Consider the following 20,053-nt stretch of genomic DNA (forward strand, 5'->3'; position numbering starts at 1 on the left):
TTCGTTGTAATTCTTCTTGACGCTCTTTCAACGTTTCCAGTTTTTCTCGAAACCTTTTTTTCCTTTCATAGCTTTCGGCGTTTTGGACATCTAAAATACGTATTAATTCTTCTAATCGGAGGTTTGTCCGCAAGGCACTTTCATTTGCGTTAGCCATAACAAATCAATATTTGTTTTCATTCCGATCGAGTATACAACATACTCCTCAAAAATCCTAGTAAATCTGTAAAAAATACCACTTTTGAACCTGATTATAAGAATAAATGATAAAAACGTAAAAGCAAAATTGATGCCGTGTCTTCCATCCTCTACTACTTATTTTATTTAAATATCAATTTTTCACTTATGTCTATCTCTGTTGAAAAATCCTGTACCAGTATTACATGCAAGGAGACAGTGAATTAATATCCGCTGTTTTGTAGATTTTTTATTGCGTAGTTAATAGCTCATTAAAAGATCATAAAAGACCCGTGAAACCATGGCGATAGTAATCGAGGACATTAATTTCCTAGGTTGTATTACATGGCTATTTATGAATAATTAAACATGATGGCACAAATGGAATATAATATTACTTCTGAAGATTATGTGATTGTTAATACAAATTGGAAAATAAATTCATTCCGTTGAAAATAATTATTTAAATAACAAATTTGCGAAAGAGTAGAAATGTTAAACAAAATAATTTCATTTAGAAATGGATCCATTGCACTGTATGTACATCAAATTGATTAGTTTGATTTTATCGGCCATATTCTTAACTGACTCGAAGCTTTCGTATGTTCCTTTTAAATAGTTTCGGCTATCTTAAAGTTTGTTATGTAGCCACCAGAATATCAATGGGAATATTTTACTGTAGAAAAATAATCTGTATTTTGGTCAGAGTCTCTGACTTTGCATTTCAAATGAAATAGGAAAAAGGTTTTGTTGATGTCAGGCAATACGTGAACGTATCGTAAGAGATTTAGGTTTTGTATTAACAAATATATACAGTCTCCAGGCACATTTTCCATTTTAAAAACCAAAATAACAAATTGCATATGTACCGTGACAATCGTTTATATTTGTGAGAGATTTCAAAGCGTCATTGGTGCACTAAGTACTAGTTATTGAAATTTTTTTTATTCTTATTTGTGTGCAAAGATGAAGGTTTATTTGTAAAAAAAACTTTTAATTACTTTTCGATTATAATGCTTAATATAAAAACACAACGAACATAGTTTCCCTACCCAATTTTCGTACTGAACCAGTCACACGTTACATTTTACAACAAATGAATTTCACATTATTTTGTATATATTGGTCTTCAAATGTCGAAAAATTACAAAAAAATGGTATATTATAATATGTTTAAAAATCAAAACACGAAATTTCTATAAGAGTGATCTGAGATCAATATTGCCTCATAAGATTTCCTAGCATAGCAAAAAATAAGAAAAAAAGATACGCTCACCTTTCTTTAACGTTTTATTGCAATTTTATTTCTGTGCCCTATACGTCGTTTTAAGATTATTGATATGTTAGAGTAGTCTATATATACTTCGTCAATTATGCTTTATAAATAATAAAAGTTGTTTTATGAAATTTAAATCCTTTCAAAATGTATTAGCAAGTATAGATATTTCCAAATTCTTGTATGCTACAAACAGGTTATTAATCAGCTCAATTCCGTTTACATTTTCTATCATAGAAATGTCATCTGGCTATAAATACACTAATTATCATACCTTTCGGTTGTAAAGTATAAAAACATTTGACATTTATGGAAACTATGTACTTTAAATGAAATAAAATCCTAGCATAGCATAATTATGCAAAATTGCTTCGTAAACATTTTGAAATATGCAAACGAAATATGAATTAGACGTGTGATCTTTAATCTAAAGCTGAGAGCATTTATTACTCTATACTAAAAATAAATGCAATAGTAATCATAAAAGTAAGAAATTTTCATCATTAATCTAACATTATATATACACGATTTAGCATAAACGATTGAATGGGACATCTTAATTGCCAACTTTTACCATTTCCGCACTATTCATGAAACATATATGCGTAATAGCTAATGAGATAATCATACGAAAACAATGTCCCCTGTCTAATCTTCATTTTAAATAGTTAAAACTTACCACTTTTTGAACTATTTGTGCATCAAACATACGTTAAAAATAGATAAATGACGCTTAAAACATATTAAATCAACGTCCTTGTTGTATTTTCTAATTATTTTAAGTTTGAATGATGTGTGTTTAATTAAGGAATTAAAATGAGGGTTGAATCGAAAGGACTTTTCAGGAATGCAATTTCAATGTGAATTATAACATTAGATTTGAATTGGATCTAACATAAGACAGAAGTACAGGTAAGTGATCGAGACTGGTATGTTTTCTCTAATTATGTTATTTTGTGACTTTCTAATTCAGACAACCATAGATTTCATACACATATGTTATATCATTTGTTAAATTCTACTATTTTAAGACAACTGAAGAGACAGTTTTTATTTTTAAATAAATTACAACCTTTGTGCAAATACATCATTCTTTTTAACCACATTTGTTTATATATTTGAAATTCTTACATAGCGATTAACTTAAAATGGACACATCTGCATATTATTAAGAAATATACTTCAAAAATGGATTTTTAGCATAATTTTTAGCCAAGTTTGAGTGAAAAGCTATGTTATGCAACGCTTTGCCATTTTTTGGCTTTTTTGAGCAATAAAAATTATCATTTTGGGCAAACGGAATGAGAGATAATTTTGAAATTGTTTACACAAGTTATCAGTCCAGAGATACACCAACTGGAAAAATAGTTTTGGTCCTTCGTGTGGAGTTCCTTTAAACAATAACGTAAGTTACATTCAGACGAATTAGTATTTGTATGCTTTTACTCCTTCTGAACTTTATTCTTAATTTCCATTTGTTTTCCAGATGTCGTGGTATTTGATTAGTTTGGTCATAAGCAGTACATTCGCATATGTTCATGGATGTTCATGTGTCCCATTTGATCCAGAGATAGATTACTGTGCTAGAACTTCAGGATTTGGTGCGTTTACACTTTTGTAGTCTTTTAAGAAGTTTTGTGATAAATGTTAACGATATAACATAGAGTAACGCCATCAGATTAATCTTTTTAATTACAGAATTATATAAAGTTATTTTGCAAACTCAAGATTTTGTGCGTTCATACATATGTTTCTGTTTCAATGGTAAACTGCTTAGAATTTTTTAGTCTTGTGATATAGATTAACGATATATCATAAGGTAAATCAATATTAGATTATAATAATAACTTTCAGAACAATGTCCAATTTTTCTAAATGTGATACTGTGTAAGGTCTGTTGTGAATATGCGAAAATCAGAAACTCACCTTAGATCAACTACAAAGGCCTGGTTTAAAATTCGGTCCCATACATGTATAATGCTTCATTCAATAGTTTTAATATTTCTAAAACTACCAACATTTTTTTATTGCCATCAATACTTTATTATTTCAGCTGCTGTGTTTAAAATCAAAGATAATGGTACTGTTGTCGGTATACAACTGGCCTATGATGTTGATATCCTCTACAAATATGTATTTAAGGTAACTATCGTCTAGGCACTAATGTTATAAGAAGATTTTTTAAGAAAACGCTGAAAAGGGTCCATTCTAGCTAGAGGCTAGTGTCGAAAATCTCAAAAGTACCAGTATTGATATAATTCACAGACATTTGGGGTTTGGAGCTCAAAACGCCTTTAAAATCCAAATAAAATGCATATTTGTCAATCCCAGCACATGTACTGATCATATATATCAAAAAAACTTAATATAAGCCGTTTTGAAAAAAATTCATATTTCAACATCTATAATAATACACAAGATAAAAATGTTCGCCGGAAAAAATCCGCACCCCTACCGTCATAATCACCATGTATTTTAATCCATTTCCAATATTTTCACATAATCCTTTGGTCCATCGACACAGAAGATATAATTCTTCACGATGATGGTCAATTTTAAACTTCAACGGTAATATAAACAACGCAACAGCCGAAATAAACATCAATATTATCGCCGTTTTTTTCCAACGACAAAATCTTTCGATAAATTTAATGGACCAGACGGCTATGAACGAAGCTATCCGATTATGTGGCCCCAGCTTTGCCGTGTGCAAAATGCGCAGCGCTTTTAAGTTTGGGAACCACATAATCGGATAGCTTCGTTCATAGCCGTCTGGTCCATTGAATTTATCGAAAGATTTTGTCGTTGGAAAAAAACGGCGATAATATTGATGTTTATTTCGGCTGTTGCGTTGTTTATATTACCGTTGAAGTTTAAAATTGACCATCATCGTGAAGAATTATATCTTCTGTGTCGATGGACCAAAGGATTATGTGAAAATATTGGAAATGGATTAAAATACATGGTGATTATGACGGTAGGGGTGCGGATTTTTTCCGGCGAACATTTTTATCTTGTGTATTATTATAGATGTTGAAATATGAATTTTTTTCAAAACGGCTTATATTAAGTTTTTTTGATATATATGATCAGTACATGTGCTGGGATTGACAAATATGCATTTTATTTGGATTTTAAAGGCGTTTTGAGCTCCAAACCCCAAATGTCTGTGATATAATTTACTTTCATTTCAAAGCAGATTCATTACAAATGCTAAAATGTAAGAAAATGATACTGTACATATAAAATCGAATTGTCAAAAACTATGTTTTCAAATTAATCTGAATATTGCTTCTAACAAATCGTTAAATACGTCTTAACTGTATACTGTAGCAATGCATGAGCGTAAACAATATTGGTTAGCTCAACGCAAAGGCTTATATTTAATAAAAGGATACCTTAAATCCGAATCTACAAGAATTGTTTCATTTTGTGTATACCAAACATTACTATAAAATAAAATATAAAGACAATTAACAGTAAGAAATGTGTAGTATTAACTAGAATTTATGCCTTTTATACTTGTTTCTTTTTGTATGTATGATACATTAATATATAATATAAAGACAATTAACTGTATTTTGTAAACTGGAATTGATGCTTAACATTACAAGAGCAAATGATAAAAATAAAGTATTCAACAAGCATTGTTTTCATGTCTGTCGCTTCAAGTTAATGATTTAGGAAGAAAAATAAATCTATTTTGTAAGACAATTGTTATTTTTTGAAAACTTATTATTTAATTATTGTATTTTGTAATATTCATTACGTATCGGTGTATTATTATGGCCTAGGCTCCAAGTGAAAATGTAAAAACTGATAAACTGTATACAATGGTTGATGGACCTGCGTATGGGATTCGTTTACGTCCAGATAGTTTCTATATCATCACAGGTAAGTCAAGGATAGGTGTTGTTAGTACTGGTTTTGTTGTTTACACGCATATATTTTCAATATTTTTAACATCATGACAGGCAAATAAAGGCAAGGTGTTATTAATTTTGAGCTTTTATTTTTAATTCTGGTATTACTTCATTACATGTTAGGAATGCGAAGCTTTCAATCGTTTAGATTGTTGACCCTTTTTTCTAAAATAAGTCTTCGTATATTTTGAGGTAGGTGTAACATAGAATGTTTCTTTTTAACTTGTAGGTGGAATATTTTATGCCATCTTAGTTATCTTAATTATTATTACGAATGTAAGTTAATTATAATAATGATAATAATGGTACTGCATGCCCGTTTAAGTCAGTAGCATCTTTAAACATGACCATTACTTACTTCTTGTTATAGTTATAAAACTGTTTTTATACATGTATAAATAGTTATATATACAGCGTCATCAATTATTTGTTTATTGTTTGCTTTGTTTACAGGATATTTTCAACTAAGGGATGAAACACCTACGGTAATGACAACATCACGTTGTAGCACACAAGACTACTTCAAAGAGAATCCAATCGTTAGTGGTGACCCACCTCCGTGCGAGAGATCTGATAAACATGTTGAATTTTCTGAATGATCAATATTATATCACTGCAATAAAAAGTTAAATTGAACCTTTTTCGAACAAATGTGTTAAGTAAGTACAATCCCGCAAATGTTTACATTTCAACAGTCCTAATCCATCCTGTCATCAAGCTTGGAAACTTTTCTTAAATATTTTTAACATGTTAACATTGCATACAGTTATACAATACCATTGATAATATGGACTTGTTTTGAACACAATTTCAATGGCAAAGCACTGTAAGCTTCAAAGACAAGAAAAGCAACAAATGCCAATAAATAATATGAAAGAAACACCGATGGTTCTGCACAGGCACGCATTAATGGAGCTTTCCCACCAAATGAGGTTACATTGGTTTAAATGTGAATTGATAATTTATTCTTGCTCCCCATCGTGACCCAAACTATAAAACGTTATAAACGTCAACAAATTTATTGGAACACCAATATAAGTATCTACACGGTTCAACAAAGATATCCAAATGAACCTATTTTACATATAGTGAATGTCTATGCGGTCTAGACAGAACAGGAAAGAAGTAAATCTCAAAGTGTTTTTTTTCTTTTGACCTTTTATTAGATCTAACTTAAGCACATTTTCTCAATTAAAACACAACAACTAATTGGTGACAAATACCCTGCAAACACGCAGTTCTTCCAAGGCATACATCAAACGGATATGGTGGGTCCGTTCATATCTGAAAACACAATGAATAATTAAAAAAATGAAAGAAACGAAAATGTATATACGACTGCCAAGACATTTTTTTTAAACAAAGTGACATCTGGTGATAATCAAGATAAAATAATTTTAAAGCAAAACTATTTTACTTTGACTGTGTTTGTCTATTAATAATAATTTATAGGAAATCAGCAGCTTTTATAGACAAAACAAAAACTTTACGATATCAGTAAATGTGTAATAAAGTATCAAATTTATATTTAATGTTTCTAAGATGTAAGGTTATTAGCAAACATTTACTTCAGAGACATTATTCATTATCAGGCTTTCCTGAAAATAATGATTACTATAAAAACAATTGTCAATTTCTTCACACACAAAAACATCATGCAAATGGTATGTATTGTCGTCAAACTAAACTGTTGGTGGCAATTGTCGTACAATGAATTGGCGACTGATTCAATTTCTGATGACAAAATACTATACAAACACCAAAATAATGACACCTTAATGTGAAAGTTTCGATAGTATAGTTTTCATCGGTTGCTGCTGATTACCGGTACATTTTGAACATGTAAACTCCGTGGGCAAAAAATCCTTGTATCTAAGACAGAGCTTTTCCAAATAAGGCTTTATATGGTTGGTATTACAGCTATACGCATGCGCAGCTACATAGTCAATACGACAGCCATTACATACATGAAAGAACTCATCCAACCACTGAAAGTTATTATGTGCCGGGGTAGGACTTATGATTGGTTTTCCATTTATGTTTTCAATATACTTGCTGGGCAAACATGTTTATTTGGACAGCTTAGTCTGATTTGCTCAGAACTACAACATACTGCGCGGTGCTAAAAAATTTTCAATGGTATTGCTATTAGATTTCCAAATTAATGGACGTTAATTCAGATATGTTTTGAAAGCAATGAGGACATTCCCGAACCGTAATCTGACGTTAGGTAGTTGTCAGTGAAATCGAGCAAAAAATAAACAAAACGCGGTTCGCTTCTTGCCCTAGGCTTTCGTTATTATAAATGCTATTTTGTTTTGATTCTTACGGTTTATGTAATCGAATTCCCTCAAAATAAACTGGTAAATAATGGAATGTCTGTTACACAATCAACAGGTACGATGATTATATTTATTATCAGACATTACGACAAACCATGAAAGAATTATATTTAACAAGTGTGAGATCTATCTATATTAACAGTTCATAATTATGTCAATTGCTTCGTTTGCATTTATCATTTCAAATATATACAGTGACCTTAAATCTAAAGATGAGAGCATTTACAATTCTTATATAAAATATATATTATAAACTTACAATTATTAATGTAAGAAACTCTGAATTAATCCAAATTTGTATACAGGATTAACATAAACGATTAAATGAGACATCTTTATAGTAAAATGTTACCATTGGTGCAGCAGCAAATATACGTTATATGTCATTAAATGACAGATGTAAATTATATATAGACAGTCTACTTGTGTATTTTTGTATTGTCAAGTTTATTTGCGTGCTTATAAATAGGAAGATATAACTGTGATTTATGGAGAGAGTCATTTGTAATTTCGATGTGAATTATAACTTTAGATTTGAATTGGATCCCGCAGATGACAGAAAGAAAAGTAAGTTTCAATATTTAAAATGGTATTTGTTCTTCTCATATGCTGTTGTTTACTGTTATTTCGGTACAAATATAAATAAAATGCAAATATTTTGTATATTATTATGTTTCATAAATTGCCGCAACAAAACTTCAAGTGATCGATTATAATTAAACAATTGAAAACCTTTTTTAAAATACTTGATTCACTTGACCAAAATAATTTAATATCGACAGTTCATCATTTCAAAAAGGGCACTATTACATCGAAAAACTTTCTTTTAGTTTATTTGTTTGTTTGTTTTTTTGTTTTGTTTTTTTTTATTTTGAGTCAGACCGACGCGTTTGAAGGTCATATGACGACTTTCCAGCTTAACAGATGAAGGAAGACCTCATGTACCACTCCGTGCATTATTTTAGGCACAAGCCGGCATCTGAGTAGAACCTCCGGCGTTTGATAGCTTGATACCTTCCCCACATGGACAAATGTTTGATTGAACCTGCAGCTATAAGGGGCAAATGAGTCTACGTTTTTAACCGCTCGTCCACGGGAGAAGTAACTATAATCAGTATTATGTGTATACTTTTTCATTATTCTTTGCATTTTTATTTTTGCTTTTTCATTTTCCGTTTCAGATGTCATGTTATTTAATTACCTTGGTCATCTGCAGTATGTTCTCAAATGTTTCTGGGGTGTGTATCTGTGCTCTAGTTGATCCGGGGATAGATTACTGCAATTTCAATCCAGGATTCTGTACGTTTACAAATATGTTTTAGTTTGAATTTGATTGTACTCAAAAGCTATTGTCTTGTGATTCAGGATGCATATAATGAACATTATTACTAGTTAACATAATATTATAAAAGTTTATTTTTAAAGTTTTAGCTATAAAACTCATAATCCTAAGATGGTCCGGAACGCATTTCGTTGTTCAATAACTAAAATAAGATTAACTACGAGGGACAGTTAAAAGTATTAATCTATGTGACGCTGTAATTAAGTGATCTTTCTGTGTAAAATTGTTAGTCCAACCCATCAAATTACCCACCCCCTCCCTCAACCACCCTTTAGCTCAATGCAAAAGCACGTCTCTTCTATCACCAATCCCGATATTATATAATAGTGTTTTCAGCCAGCATTCTTGACGCACTTCGCAAGCGTTCCCTGTTTTGGCCTTACAGTAGTAATATCACTTTCAGATGTTGCTGTTGCTGGACGAACAGATCAGGGTTCATTTTTGATATCTGTTTCCGGATTTGAATAGCCCGGCCCATCTTCTAGCAATGGCATATGGAATAACACTATTCCCATAAATATGTAGCAGAGAGCATAGCCTCTTCAAATCTAAACTGATTAATACTTTACAAACTCCCATTTGTATTCGGTCCACAGGTAATTATATAATGCTTCGTTCATGAGCTTTGTATATTTCTTATATAAACTTATAGTCATATGCAATTTTTATTGTTTGTTATGATGGTTTGTGATTACTATCTTTACTTGCTTATTCTAGCTGCTGTATTTAAAATCAAAGGCAATGGTACTGTTGACGGTTCTCAGTTAGCTTATGATGTTGATATACTTTACAAATACGCTTTTAAGGTAATTATCATATGTAATATAATACTAGGGAAAATATTTATACAACATTTAAAAGAAAATTGCAACAGCTAGTACATAGATTATTTTTAATTTGTTGTTTTCATTTGTTTGCTTGTTTTGTTTTTGTTTGTTTGTTTAGGGCAGTGCTCACAATTTACTAAAGCATAAGGTAAAAGTAGTTTTAAAAGCCAGTAATGTAATAAGGAGGAATAAAATTTAACTAAAGCATGCAATAGCATTCCCCGGGTCCAAAACAATTCCATACAAATTCATATCGAACTAATCTTATTTTTAAATCCAAACTCCCCATAACAAAGCAATATTGAATTGAATTCCGTCTGGCCTCGTGTTCATTTTCAGAGACTAAAAACCTATAATATAAATAAATATATTTTATTAGGTAACCATAAAGTTTTTGTTGGGTATTTAATCATATATATACGTACAATAATTAAATGTACACTTTGATCATGTAATATTATATGATCTAGGCTCCAAGTGGAAATGTGGAAACTGATAGATTGTATACATATGCTGATGTAGCTAACTGTGGAGTTCGCTTACGTCCAGATAGTTTCTATATTATCACAGGTAAATAAAGGATAAATATTTTAAGTATTTTATTGGAGCGTAAATTGTAAATATAAATTTTACAAAATGGAAGATGTGCATATTTTATTGTTTTTAAATATCTTATATTTTTGTTTTCAATCTATTCATGTTTTACTAGATATTATTTCATGTTCTCCTAGTCTAAGATAGATATTTAAGTAGGCAAATTATCTCGTGCTATCATAAGATGTGTTAAAATCACATAATCATGTGACTATTGTCTGTCAAAAAATAATGATAATAATAAAGACATAAATCCTAATGCAACAATAATTCTTTTTTATGTTCCATATCAGGATCAATCATTTCATGCAAAATTAACTTATTTTGATCAAAACTTACATATATTCAGTGTCATTAATACAGCCGTTTATTGTGTTGTTTTTTTAGGATATTTTGAAGTAAGACCTGACAATCCTGCTAAAATGAAAACGTCAGAGTGTCAAATATATGACTACTACAAAGAAAACCCGATTGAAAATGGTGATCCACCTTCGTGTGAGAGATCTGATGAATATGTTGAAATTTCTAATTGATCAAAATTATATCAAAACGGTAAATTGTAAATGTTTCTACCTTCAGAAAGATATGTTTAGATGTTGTGATTCCAAGACATAATGTTCTTTTGCCTTATTTGAATCCTTTCTCCTCATTTCCTGCTTTTTACGTTTCGCTTACATATTATGGAATATTAGGTAGTTTTTTCTTAAAAAACGTTAAGATATCGTTTCAGTTTTCTGAAAGGTCAGATTATTTTCTTAGAATTTGCAAAATCACAATATTCACGTAGAAACTGCATGGTTACTATGATCTCTAGAAACTTTAAGTTTCCAATACTCTCTTAAGGCCTCAACAGACGGTAGGATTTTGAAGTACAACACCAATTAAAACTAAGATGTACAAACAAATTTCAATGAGTGAAGGCTACTATTTCTTGATTTCGGAAACCTTAAGTCTAGATGTAAGGGATAGGACATGTTCTATTTTGAAAATCTTGTCGTACAGATTTTTACAGACCTCCCACAATGACAAGTAACAGATAACCAAATTATCTCCTGATAATGGGTGTAATGAATGAAATTCCAGAACAATTAGGGCTAAAAGGTAAACATAGTAGTAAGATGGGGTAAAAATGATGTTGAAAAACTCTTCAGGAGACCCAAAGTTGTGTTATGTTCGAATCCCAAATTATTCCGAAAATGATTATGTCACGGTATTGAATTGTTCTCTAATTAGGGGAGTGGAGGTAGTTTGTAGGCGGCCAGATAGCTTAGTCAGTAGAGCCGCAGTACGGTATTCCGAGGGTCTCAGGTTTGAGTCTCGGGCAGGCTGCACATTTAAAAAAATATTTTTTTTAATGGAGGTGTTTCAATCATTACTCATGGCGAAAAAGTATTTAGTGACTAAAGTATGTAAAGGATCAATGTAAAGGGATCCTTTTTAGGGGAAACCTCAGATGATTCTTACAGTGTAGAATTACCGTCTGAATGCAAGTCGAGGGTTCAACGCGAAACTAGTCTATGTGCATTTTTTAAAAATGTTCAGGAGAAGGAAAAAACTTTCTCAATTGTTACATTTTCAGAATTTTTCAATATAATATAGATATAGTATGTATTTAAGAGAACTTCAACCATACTTATTTCAGTTTTGATAATCTGTTCATTAAAAATGATGTTTTAGTAAGAAATGTCACATAGAATAGTTTCGCGCCAGAATATTGTCATATATGGCTTAAAGATTGAATGCAATACTATTCTATGTGATTTTATGAAAAAAGCACACTAGTGCTTCAGGGTATGTTATAATAACAATATGTGATAGAAAAACAGTTTTTTAATGATCTTATGAAAAATTCACATAGACTAGTTTCGCTCTGAATTTTGTAAAAAAACTGACTAGAAATTAGTCCTTGCGAAACTAGTCCAAGTGATATTTAGGATTTAAATGTATGGCAATTAAATGTTTATTTTATAATATTGATTAATGTTAATTAAACTCATACAGTGCAAACAATAGAAACATTGCTTATATTTTATATATTACTGTGTCATAGAAATCAGTATTAATTACATGACTTGTTTTCACAAACTGCTGTGTATGAATAGTATCCTGTTTACCAGTCTTTGATGAATCTGTGCACCATAACATGTCATTCAGTTCATTCTTGATGAATTTTGCCATATTGAATTTCTATCCAATGAGGGAACATAACTAATAAGAGTTTCCAAGTTGAAAAGGGGCATAACCACTAAAAAATTTGCTTACAGGATAATGTCATTGTCTTACATCTTTCTTTTGACATGATATGTAAGCAATCTAAGTTTCATATTGAAACCTTAGATGTTCTTTAAATCATTAAACTTAATAAACAATTATAATAAAAATTGTATTGTAAAAAAGGGGCATCTGACTCCAAAAATATAGCTTTTAGATTATATGAATGCCCCTTGTGTCACAATGGAATCTTACATTGATAAGCAAATATTCAAAGTTTCAAACTTTTAAACGTTTTTGCGTTTTAGAGTGCAGTCAAGATTTTTCACATTCCCAACAATAACAAGACCGACTCGGCCATTGGTACAGCTCGACATTTTTATCGAAACATATCGAAGAGCTAAAAATAGAAAGCAGTCAACCCACTGTGCCATTTAAAATTTCATTTTGATGCATACATTTAGGACTAGGCATAATTATCACAATGCAACAAATCATCTCTAGTGTTGGGGAGATGTAACCCAAATAATGTATTCCATCTGCTTTGGACTAGAGAAAGAAACAGAAACAAAAACATGCACATGTATGTAAACATTGATTTGCTATAATGATGTAAAAATTAATTCAGAAATGGAAAACTGCTCAAATATCATTATTTTATGGATCTTGTCACTTAAGTTAATACCCCCCTCTCCTTGCAATATCAGAAACAAAATCACACCATTGACCTGACAGAAGCTCATTTCCATAACTATGTCCGGCCCTTCCCGCATACAGGTGAAGAAGCCTAGACGTAAAGATGTATTATATCAAACGTTTTATAAGAAAGTTTCTTGGATATTTGTATACACGTTTGAGGGTTGTTCGGGAAGTTCTGAGAATTTTGTCATATCTCCTATATTTTTTGTTTCTAAGACGTAATATTTTGCACATACTAAGATTAGTAATCACGGAACTATTCCTAAAAATTGAATAGAATCAGCTTTCGGAAATAGCCGGAAATAGCAGTAACCATAGCAACACTATAACGCCGCACCGGAGCAGTCCGACTCTAAAGAAAGGTTTAACGCGCTACACTTATAATATTTCGTAATTTTGATGACGTAAAAAATGCACGAAAACGCTGGTCAGCAGCAGAACGTCATGACGTCATTTCCTGAAAATATCATAACGTTATTTAAATTCTCAACTGATCAACATTGTTTTAAAGTTGTTGCCCAGAGCCACTGAGTAAACAACATGACGTCGATAGGTGACGTTGAATTGCGAAGCATCGTGAAATTTTGTGTTGCGCTGGAAAAGTCTTCCACAGAAACAATGAAAATGATCAATCCTACAGGAAAATACAAGAAATGCAGTCCGGCTACAGTGTAGAGATGGCATGCTCGTTTTAAAGAAGGAAGAAACTCGACCGAAGACGATCCTAGATGCGGTCGGCAGTCTGTTGTTGCATGTTCAATTAAGGACTCGTAAAAAGACATGATAAATTGCGACAGAAGAACGACAGTTAGAGCTATTGCAGATGAACTTTGCGTATCAATTTCTACTGTACACGGAATGCTAATAAGTGGATCAGCCGAAACAGGAAATGCATCGAAATCGCAGGTGACTACGTTGAAAAGGTGCGACGATCAATGGACTTTAACGTCGCATAACGTTGCAAATGACGTCGTCGTGCTCCGGGTGTTTGTTTTATGGTTATTTACTATTTTTATTATGTTTTAGTTTCTATGTGTATGATGATGATATTTTCAGATACTGTACAGTATATATTGAAATAAATGCGTATATATTTATATTTACACTTACCCGACTACAACGTGTGCTATAAAACAATTCTCAGAACTTCCCGAACAACCCTCGTATTATTCAAACTGATATGATATGATAAGCATGTTAATATTAATGAAACTTATGTTCCGAAAGATAAAAATATTTCAAAGGCAAACTAGTGGCAAGAATTTATGTAAGCAATACACAATTAGGTTACTTGTTAACTGTGTTTTTCATGACAGTTTTATTTGAATTATATGTGTTAAAATTTTTAACTTTACTTTAAGTTTTATATGTTTTTTTGTTGTTTTTTTTTTTGCGACCAAAAATTTCATTCATAAGTTAGATAATATTTGTATGTCACTCAATCCATATCTTCAACATTCTGTCCAGTAAGTTGTTGGACTGTGAACAGAGTTCAAGAGGATGTCAGACTTCCTTACACTGACACAAAAGTGGAATATGGCTAAAATTGCACACATTTCTAGTCATTTCAAGATGAAAATTATCATCAATATAAATCAAAAGGCAATTTCAGTCAAGCATTGGATTTATTATGGAGGGGTTCTCAGACTTAGTGAAATTTCTGTGTGACATTTAATCTCAGATATTAAGTTTAATGTTCATTTTACTTTGTCTGCTTATATAGAAATCATGTAGGATGAGATTAGTAGTTGGTCATTTGCAAAAAATAATGGTTATAATGGTTATTATTGTTCAGTTATTTAGGAAAGTAGGCTACTGGTATGACTGGACTGACTGACAGTCACGTTTTTGAAAAACACTGATAGCTAATGTACTTAAATAATTCAATTTGTTGCTTCCATAAATTCTTTACACTAGTTTGCAGTTTGCCTTTGGAAACTTTTTAGTTAAAATAAATCATGATTAAAGAAACATAATGCCTGAATTGAACAATTTTTTTAAAATTATTAAAAAATAGTTCCAACAGAATTTCAATGCAAGCCATTACCAACTACAAAGTGTGATTTGGAATAATTGTTAAAGGTTGTTTTAATATTTTTAATGATCTGAACTAATTTAACTATTGAAATAATGCAATTGTATAGAAAAATTGATACAAATTTTTTCACATAGGCTACTTGACTTAAAAAGAGATGTTAATATTAATGCGAAACTAGCCTATGTGCACATTTTTTGCAGATAGACTAGTTTCGCATTGAACACATATAGCCTTTTTAGATACAATAGTATGGCAAATATGTTTTGTGTCCTTAACTATGCACAGGAAAAGGAAGATTTTAACACATAATGTGAGGACTATAAAGACTTTTCAGAATATGTAAAAAAGACATTTTATGATAAAATGTCAGATAGACTAGTTTCACGTTGACCCCTCGAAGTGTTGTATAGCTTTGAAAATTGTACATCTTATCTCTAATTAATGCTGTACAACTAAATCCTACCGTCTGTTGAGGCCTTTAGACAATGCAAGGTTACAATAATCTCTCGAAAACTGCAAGGTTACGATAATCTGTTTGATACTCCAAGTTTTCCATAATCTCTTATAAACAGCAAGTTTGCAATAATTTCTAAAAAAACTGCAAGGTTGTAATATTCTCTTAGAAACTGCAAGATCATAATGATTACTTACAACTTGCAAAGTTTCAATGATATGTTCGATACATCAAGTTTTCAATAATTTCTTAGAAATTGCAATGTTGCCATGATCTATTACACACTTAAATTTTCAATAATCCCTTAATAATTTCTTAGAAACCGTAAATTTTCAATGATTTCTTAGGAACCGCAAGGTTACAATTATCTCTTAATAACTGCACACCAGTACTTCTACGTATATTGTCATAATGGTGTGGTGAAGTGGACACAGTGACTAAATATATTCTAGTATTAACTCAATTTTATTGACTACCTTGTTTCGAAATTAATTTCATTTATCTTATGTTTTAAATCAGATTTTACCCATGTTCGGATGCAATCCTCGGAACAACTTTTCGGTCTTTTTGAGGCATTATTTCCCGTTTGTTTCAAGTACAGTCGGCATACAAGCTAACTCTCGCTCCTTGATCTAGATATCAATTGACTGATAAAACTTTTATTCTTTTTAAGAAATAAAAACAAAGCAAAAATATATTTCATGCGATAAATCTTGCAATTTATAGCATGTTATCGTTTATGTCAATATCTAAACTTTTTGCACCACATTTGTAAAATGAAGGAGATGACTTTTTCCATTTATTTCCCTGAATTAAAACAATATATTGCCTGCTTGTATGTCTGCTTTATAAAGATCTTCAGTCCCAAAAGCTGAATAATGTTTTATATTAGTTGTAAATTAACGTGAAATGTATCATAAAACAGTTGATAAGATGCGTTTATTCAACACTTTTTTCAAGAAAATGAACTAATTAACCAACAATGTGTGAGGAATGACCGTTCCCATTAAAGTTATTGTAGTAGTGTCCGATCATCGTGAGAGTGGAAGAATTATTGTGCAAAAGACTGGCGGCAGGATTTATGAATCCACCACCAAATATTCGCTTAACTCTCGCCATAAACCAAGAATACCTGTAACAAAATGAAAGGTTCTTATTGTTTACGTTATAAGATGAGATATTGAAAAAATATCAGAGGATATTCGTTTGTTTTGATGACAATTTGTATGACATCATGAATGATAACATCATTTTGATAATCGGCATTCGGTTCCAATTTTGAAAACGTCTGAATAGTTAAATGGAAAATCTATAGAATCTGACGTATGATGAAAAGAAGCTTCGTATCTTTTAAGTTTAAATAGACTATATAGCTTTCATAGAAGAAAGTGTTTTCTTATATAATATTTTTAACTTGCTTTACTATCTTGAAATACCATAAACATTCTCATTACCTAATGAGATATATTCCTAAACATGACAATATAAATATATGAGATATAAGGTTATCAGGGCTGTAATCATACATCTACTTGTTAGACCTTATTTAATATCAAAATTTATCAATATAATTATCATCAGAGAACAAGTAAATATTTTTATGAAAGGATAGAAAAAGGCATCCGTGAAGAACTTCCAAATGGCATAATACTGAAGATGAGTTTGATTATGTTCATGGGCGAAACTGGACATTGAAGATACCGTCCGCGGTCCCTAGCACAGGTTAAAGCTTAATTTAACGTTCTTAATGAAATTTTAAAATTCTGAATTTAGAAACATCTGCAGAAGTGTTTCACAAAACGCTTTTTTCATTCCATTACCAAAGGTTCTTGTATAAAGTTTTGCCATAAAACAAACTAAATGATGTGAGCAACAGTGATATGTACGGTGCTATTGTCGATTGCTTCATTGTCACTGTACAAATTATGACAAACAAGATCATCAAGACTTAATTATTTTACCTTAGCACGTAAGGCGCCGCCTCAAGTTTTGGTAACAGATTTCTCATTAAATGTAGTTGTTGGTGTTCGTCTGAAGAGTTCGGGCAGGCAAACTCGGTGAGCCAAATTTTCTTGTTGTATCTATGATACAGCTTTTCCAAATACGACATGATGTGATTGGCATTACAGCTATACGCATGCGCAGCTACATAGTCAATACGACAACCATTGCATACATGAAAGAACTCATCCAACCACTGAAAGTTATGATGTGCCGGGGCAGGACTTAGAATTGGTTTTCCATGAGAATGTTTTTCAATTTCTGGCCAAAGATCAGCTACTTGCTGGGCAGACATGTTTGTTTGGACGGCTTGGTCGGGTTCGTTCAAAACCATAACATACGGTGCGCTGCTTGAAATATTCATGTGTATTGCGCCATTCCATTTAGATTTCCAAATTGTTGGAATAAATTCAGGCATGTAATGAAAGGAGTGAGGACATGCCTGAGTCACAGTCTGGTGGTAAGTAGTGAGGTCGTTTTTATAGTCATACCTGGAAAATATCAAAGAAATATTACGTGGTCAGTCACGACCTTGATTCTTTTTATTGTGTTTTCAATATCTTAAATAACGACTTAACTGTAAAGAATCTACAGGTAAAGATGTAACAACGGAGATAAATATAATGATGTAGTGTGATAATATTAGTACTAGTCATATGCGTACTGAACCTTTAATGTGAAAGAAAATTAAAGGAATAAAATAAAAGAAAATAATATGCAAAATAAATATAAACTTTACCTACCACCAAGCGATATTATTGAGATTTTTAAAATCGTCACACAATAGTCCTGAAGCCCACCCAACGACACCTTTCTTTTTAGATGCAAATGCAAACCCTGCGTACAAAAATACGCTTAATGAACAAACTAGTAGAAACTTGTCACTGGTCATTTCGTGCTTGTGTGTACTATACGTATCGGTGCACCAAATGATAGTCCGTAGGAAACTTTAACAAACCGATAAGGCATGTCAAAAACGAACGCTTTGAGTGTTCGTTCGTTAGTTTAAGCGGTCAAATGCAATCGCAATTTCGTCAGATTTTAGCACGTATATAAATTATGACAGCATAGACATGGAAAACATACACGAATAAAATGTCTTTACAGAAAATCATATTTTATGCTTAATAACCATTTACCATTATTTTTATCAATATATTCTAAAATATTAATTGCAACATATTTATTTATATCTACAACATTTACAATCAATTCTGAATTATTGCATTTATTTTTTTTTCATGTTTAAGGATATATTTCCCCACTTTTTGAATTAAAAATATCACAGAGTAGTATTTTCTGACACAACTTCGTTTAAAGTAGCTGTGCTAGTTGAAGGTCATCAGGATGTCATTTAAACCTAATTCATCAGTTTGACTTTTACACAAAAATTCACAATCGTAAGGTACGTTTTTTCATTAAATTTTATGCATTAAATTGTTTGCAATTTTTTCCTTTTTTTCAACATTTAAAGACATTCTAAGGTGAATATAGCACCTGGGAAACCACAAACAATATTGATGAAAATTTCATTTTGACATAATTCAAAGAATAATTTAAAGTTTGTTTTAAAAAATACACTCATGCTCACCACATTCCACAATATTATCATTTTATGGATACATAATAATAAAAGAAATCAGGTCATACTTTCTCGCTATTTATTTGCTGGTTCATACGTTCAAGTGACAAGTTTCTCTTATATGGCCAATAAATATACAATGTACCCATCGCCATACACTCACATAACACGTGGCAGATACAAAAGTTTTAAACGAAGGCATTCTGTTACGGGATGCAACATGTTTATCAAATATTGATACAAACATGAACTTTCAGTTTTCTCTATTTTTTCCATACGTCATAAAATACATTTTAAAACAAAAACAATGAACATTCTTCCACTATTTCATCTTAATGAAATATCTTGGTCGATTAGGTAATACCATTTTTGTATATTCATCGATGTTTGCCCTTTTATTGAAACATTTTTCTGTCGAACCAACATGTCCAATTGATTAAATTCATCTCTTTGTACCATGTGTCTGTACATACACTTGTACGGTTAAATCCTTGTTGATGTATTATGTATATATGGATTTTTGTATCGTTTTCGCTTATCATCTATTTCAGGCGCTATCCTGGCATGTATCTTTGAAAGAGTTTCTT

The 20,053-nt window shown here is 31.2% G+C and overlaps 3 protein-coding genes across 3 annotated transcripts; 2 read left to right on the forward strand and 1 right to left on the reverse strand.

The window, feature by feature from the left end:
* Positions 1 to 2,934: 2,934 nt before the first annotated feature.
* LOC132742696 (uncharacterized) lies at positions 2,935 to 6,017 on the forward strand. Its single transcript, XM_060731162.1, has 4 exons — positions 2,935 to 3,054; positions 3,507 to 3,595; positions 5,248 to 5,347; positions 5,830 to 6,017. Exons 1-4 carry the CDS (start codon positions 2,940 to 2,942, stop codon positions 5,973 to 5,975), a joined length of 450 nt encoding a protein of 149 aa, XP_060587145.1. The 5' UTR covers positions 2,935 to 2,939; the 3' UTR covers positions 5,976 to 6,017.
* A 2,111-nt stretch (positions 6,018 to 8,128) lies between these two features.
* Positions 8,129 to 11,110, forward strand: LOC132742697 (uncharacterized). The gene is made up of 5 exons (XM_060731163.1): positions 8,129 to 8,285; positions 8,900 to 9,017; positions 9,778 to 9,866; positions 10,358 to 10,457; positions 10,869 to 11,110. Exons 1-5 carry the CDS (start codon positions 8,271 to 8,273, stop codon positions 11,012 to 11,014), a joined length of 468 nt encoding a protein of 155 aa, XP_060587146.1. The 5' UTR covers positions 8,129 to 8,270; the 3' UTR covers positions 11,015 to 11,110.
* A 5,383-nt stretch (positions 11,111 to 16,493) lies between these two features.
* LOC132742700 (uncharacterized) lies at positions 16,494 to 18,897 on the reverse strand. Its single transcript, XM_060731166.1, has 3 exons — positions 18,628 to 18,897; positions 17,845 to 18,375; positions 16,494 to 17,015 (listed from the first exon to the last, which is right to left on the reverse strand). The coding sequence occupies exons 1-3, from the start codon at positions 18,774 to 18,776 to the stop codon at positions 16,856 to 16,858; spliced, it is 840 nt and encodes a 279-aa protein (XP_060587149.1). The 5' UTR covers positions 18,777 to 18,897; the 3' UTR covers positions 16,494 to 16,855.
* Between the last annotated feature and the right edge of the window lie 1,156 nt (positions 18,898 to 20,053).

The sequence above is a fragment of the Ruditapes philippinarum genome, unplaced genomic scaffold (genome assembly GCF_026571515.1).
Source record: "Ruditapes philippinarum isolate M1 unplaced genomic scaffold, ASM2657151v2 ctg2004_1_1_1_1, whole genome shotgun sequence".
In the NCBI taxonomy this organism is placed as follows: domain Eukaryota; kingdom Metazoa; phylum Mollusca; class Bivalvia; order Venerida; family Veneridae; genus Ruditapes; species Ruditapes philippinarum.